The 4,599-nt window shown below is 49.2% G+C and overlaps 2 protein-coding genes across 2 annotated transcripts in view; one reads left to right on the top strand and one right to left on the bottom strand.

Moving 5' to 3' along the window:
* Nucleotides 1-170: 170 nt before the first annotated feature.
* Nucleotides 171-2,556, top strand: Pmar_PMAR029252 (conserved hypothetical protein; the record flags this gene model as incomplete). The annotated part of the gene is made up of 14 exons (XM_002782347.1): nucleotides 171-234; nucleotides 387-487; nucleotides 535-663; nucleotides 710-815; nucleotides 866-926; nucleotides 977-1,052; nucleotides 1,102-1,240; nucleotides 1,287-1,515; nucleotides 1,560-1,642; nucleotides 1,701-1,762; nucleotides 1,809-2,012; nucleotides 2,058-2,177; nucleotides 2,227-2,305; nucleotides 2,357-2,556. The coding sequence occupies 14 exons, from the start codon at nucleotides 171-173 to the stop codon at nucleotides 2,476-2,478; spliced, it is 1,575 nt and encodes a 524-aa protein (XP_002782393.1). The 3' UTR covers nucleotides 2,479-2,556.
* Nucleotides 2,557-3,515: 959 nt separating this feature from the next.
* The window catches only part of Pmar_PMAR029251 (ubiquitin-protein ligase, putative), a gene marked incomplete at both ends in the record, with an annotated part of 6,095 nt that continues 5,011 nt past the window's right edge, over nucleotides 3,516-4,599 (bottom strand). The window contains 6 exons of the mRNA XM_002782346.1: nucleotides 3,516-3,725; nucleotides 3,775-3,845; nucleotides 3,901-4,051; nucleotides 4,098-4,229; nucleotides 4,279-4,365; nucleotides 4,411-4,505. Coding sequence (XP_002782392.1) covers nucleotides 3,516-3,725; nucleotides 3,775-3,845; nucleotides 3,901-4,051; nucleotides 4,098-4,229; nucleotides 4,279-4,365; nucleotides 4,411-4,505 — 746 coding nt within the window. The remainder of the gene's footprint in view (nucleotides 3,726-3,774; nucleotides 3,846-3,900; nucleotides 4,052-4,097; nucleotides 4,230-4,278; nucleotides 4,366-4,410; nucleotides 4,506-4,599) is intronic.

Below are 4,599 nucleotides of genomic sequence, written 5' to 3'. Positions count from 1 at the left end.
ACAAGGAAGTAGCCATACTAGCACCACCAGGACGTGATCGTGGTCGAGAAACCATTCGGGCGAGCGCGATTACACAAATCTTGCTGTATTTCGAAATCTTGTATTTCCTCAACAAATTGCCACTGTGAACGTTAACTATAATTTCGTAGTTGTTGGTTGCTGCTGAGAGGATGTCTAATCTGTTCGTTCGATCGGTTAAGCACGTCAAGGTGCGGCCGCCTATGAACTTTTTAAGTAAGTCTCACTCGTGATCGTCTTCACTCCTCCGTTGGGGGTCCTTCTGCCCATACCGCACTCGGGTGAAGAATCCTCAGCGTGGATGGTATGGACTTAATACACGCTCATCATCATCTCGATAGTGCCCCTCCTTGACACGTTAATCTCAGGGACTGCGGGTTTTGCGTCTGCTGCCGCTGCTGCTAATGCTAATGCTTCGGCTCATATGGCCGAGGTGGCACAGCCTGGTCACCAAGGGAAGATCTCCCAGGTAAGGTCTTCCTCGTCCCCTTCTACTCCCCAGTCCCCTCACTGCAGGTCATCGGTGCTGTTGTTGATGTCCACTTCGCCTCCGGTCGATTGCCCCCTGTATTGAACTCCCTTGAGGTCCAAGGCTTTGAGCATAGACTGGTCCTTGAGGTTGCCCAGCATCTTGGAGAGAATACGGTCAGTACCGCTACTACCCTCTGGCGCCTCTCCACCTCCCCTCTAGGTTCGTACCATTGCCATGGATGGTACTGATGGTCTGGTACGTGGTCAGAAGGTGGTTGATACCGGTGCTCCCATCTCCGTCCCTGTTGGCCAAGGAACTCTCGGACGTGAGCACTTCCTCTCTCCTTTCTGCTCCTGGTGGTAATGCTCCCCTTAGGTATCATGAACGTCATCGGTGAGCCTATTGACGAGCTAGGACCTATTGAGTGCAACACTAGGTAAGGACTACTTCAACACTCGACACCGTCTCTACGACTCTGCCTTTCAGATGGCCCATCCATAGACCAGCTCCCACCTTCTCCGAGATGGACACTGTTGCTAGACAGCTTTATACTGGGATCAAGGTGAGTCCAACTTCGACATCCGAGGGCTGGTACCTCGTCCTTCTCACAGGTTGTGGACCTGTTGGCGCCCTACACTAAGGGTGGTAAGATCGGCCTCTTTGGTGGTGCCGGTGTCGGTAAGACAGTTGTCATTATGGAGCTTATCAATAACATTGCTATGAAGCATGGTGGTTTCTCTGTCTTTGCTGGTAAGTAGCTCTTCCCTCTGCTTTGGTGGTTTCATCTCACTATCAGGTGTTGGTGAGCGTACTCGTGAGGGTAATGATTTATATCATGAGATGATTGCTGGTGGTGTTATTAAGAAGGATAAGGCACCAGGCAGCAAGGCTGCTTTGGTCTATGGCCAGATGAATGAGCCCCCAGGAGCCCGTGCCCGTGTTGGGCTTACCGGTCTCACCGTTGCTGAGTACTTCCGTGATGAGGAGGGTCAGGATGTGCTGCTCTTCATTGATAACATCTTCCGGTGAGTCCTTACCCCGACACTCTTCTTGCATCACCTTCCCTCAGATTCACCCAGGCATGTTCGGAGGTCTCCGCCCTACTGGGTCGTATCCCTTCTGCTGTCGGCTATCAGCCTACCTTGGCTACAGGTAATCCTCATACTTCTTCTCCCACTTCGGTGGTGACCGTTCTCCTCTTCCTGGTCAGATCTCGGTGCCCTCCAGGAGCGTATCACTACCACTAAGAACGGTTCTATCACCTCCGTGCAGGTAGGTCCTTCGTCCGATTGTCCTCCTCCCCCTTAGTATCTCTCAGGCGGTGTATGTCCCTGCTGATGACCTCACCGATCCAGCTCCTGCTACTACCTTCGCCCATCTCGACGCCAACACGGTGTTGAGTCGTCACATCGCTGAGCTCGGTATCTACCCTGCTGTGGATCCTCTGGACTCCACCAGTCGTATGCTCGACCCCTCGATCGTCGGTCAAGAGCATTATGACGTTGCTCGTTCCGTCCAGAAGGTGATGGCAGTTCTCTTTGTGTCGTCGTTGAGATACTGTGTTCAGGTTCTCCAAGATTACAAGTCCTTGCAGGATATCATAGCCATTCTAGGCATGGATGAGCTCTCGGAAGATGATAAACTCACTGTGTCTCGTGCAAGGAAGATGCAGAAGTTCCTCTCACAGGTATGGTAACACCGCTATCATTGATCATGGACAGCATATTTTCTTTCAGCCCTTCTTCGTTGCTGAGAACTTCACTGGCCTTCCCGGACGTTACGTGGACTTGGCGGACACCATTTCGGCCTTCCAATGTGAGCAGAGATACTTTCTGTTCCTTTTCCTGATGTGTCTTGGTTGCTCAGCTATCTTGAGAGGAGACTGTGATGATATCCCAGAGGCAGCTTTCTTCCTTGTTGGAGATCTCAATGATGCCAAGGAGAAGGCGTTGAAGCTGGCAGCCTCAACAGCTGGTGGCGCCCAGTAGAGGGGCATCTGCTTACTCGTCGTGGTGGAGGCAATGACGTGAATTGTTTTCGCAACATCTTTAGGATAAGCAGTAGCCTATTGTGGTTGGTGGTTTCTAGAGATTGTCACTTGTCGGTTTTGGGTTGTCAATACTCGCCTTGATCGGTTGATATGCAACGTTCTCAATCTTAAGAACTCCCTTCTAGCCGAAGGTTATCATGAGACCTGAGTTGGTATAGACCTATTATGACTTCACCTGACCCTGTGTAAGGGAAAAAATCACTCAATTTCGCCGGTAGAGGCAAAGCTTGTCACATCCAATGGGTTGCGATACTACTAAAAAACAAGTGATAGCGCACCTCGGGATGGCTGACGGCCCTGATGGTCCCAACCATAGATACGCTGACGGCTATTTCGACAAACATCATCACTATTACAAGGATACGATCACACAGACTGTAGGAACATGTTGGAGCATCGTGTTGTCCATCGTGGCTCCTCAGACTAAGGAATTCGTCAGAAGTGCCTCATGAGAGATAAATCATGAAGTTGTTCTCGTTTGAAGGGTGTGTCTTCCTGTTACTTATACATGATGTATTGAGTTAATCCAGTCATAGTGCTCCCATCATGATAACCTGTGGTACTTGGGATGTATTCGAGAGTTGAGTCATTCCACGCCACTTCTGATAACTCAAGATGTACTGACACTCTCGCGCCGAGATTTTCGAAATAATACTCCGCCATCACAAACATGAGGCTAAATACTAAGCGTATAATCGCAACCACTAACAGCATTTATTCGCCGTCTCAAGTAACTTCTAGCGCTCCCTGAAGACGAGGTACAGGACTTTTTCATGCGTGTTTCTCGGTATGTTATGTTTTTAATATCAAACGGAGAGTTCATGGACTGTAGGGTTGCTTTCGATGTCAAACGACTTGATAACTAAAGGCAGACTTTATATGAGAAGTACCGAAACTATTATTGTGGGTATACACGACTGGAGGACTTATGTTGCATTGATGTTGACGTAGTATTAATCTTCAATAGAATAAATCTCATACGAATCCGAAGCCTTCATGAGCCTCGCAGACTGCCTGCTTCAACTTCGCTTTGAGGACCTCCTCAGTGTCATAGTCGGGCAAGTCGAGTTGGTTGAAGCACGTATGTGCACTAGGCAATCTCGTCTTATCCCCTGGGGCTTTATGGATACTAAACTTCTGAGGACCTCTCATTCCAGTGAGAGCTTTGAAGCCCTCGAGAGGTACCTATTAAGCAGGCGGGAATCAGCAGCGGCGACGATCGACTTTCCACTACCTGGGTGGAACCCGTCACGAATTGAAGGAACCATGCCATCTCATCTTCTGTAAAGTTCTCTTCCAAACATTCTGAAGAAAGGAGGAGAATGATGAGGCCGATTGAGAGGCTGTTGCTCTGTCTCACTCCAGAACCATTTGATCTGCGGATCCTGACTGCTGTAATTGACATACTCCGTATTCTTTTTGAGGTCCTCGACATCGATGGTAGGAAGACCTGCTATAAGGAGCTCCAACTCCTTGTCATCGAATAACGTTCCGACAAGGTCAGCTGGGACCTGCACAAGAAGCATCATAAAGACTGTCAGAAAGGTAGTCGCAGACCAGTTCGTGGAAGCCTTCCAAGAAGGCTTGCAGCTGATCTTGAATACCAGACGTCATCTTATGCTCGCAGACCTTCTGAACATACTCCTGTCTGTTCTGCAAAGTTACAGGGATGTTGCTGCCATTGGGTATCTGAGGACCACCACAACCGATGAGCAAGTCGGCCGAAGGGTAAACTCACCAATTCAACAACATTAGTCTTGCCGAAGTCGCTCTCCTCGATAGTAAAGGTGAGATCCAATGCCTTCAGCATCTCCTCATCTTGGCACTAAAGTAATCAAGTTTGAATTCACAACTCTGCCTTCACTCCCACCTCTAAGATCCACTTGAGATTACGATAGTAATCAGGGTCCATGGCTTCCATATCATGCCACGTCACGGGCCTGCCCAGCATGTGCTTGTAAAAGCCTGAAGACGACAATAGCAACACTCAGGCACGACCACAACTATTCGTTACTTCGCACGAAGTAACAGTCCAAACGCTGATTCTCATAGATGGCCT

Source organism: Perkinsus marinus, assembly GCF_000006405.1.
Source record: "Perkinsus marinus ATCC 50983 genomic scaffold scf_1104296939758, whole genome shotgun sequence".
Lineage (NCBI taxonomy): Eukaryota > Perkinsozoa > Perkinsida > Perkinsidae > Perkinsus > Perkinsus marinus.
The sequence above is the reverse complement of the archived record's forward strand: the minus strand, read 5'-3'. Positions and strand labels throughout refer to the sequence as shown.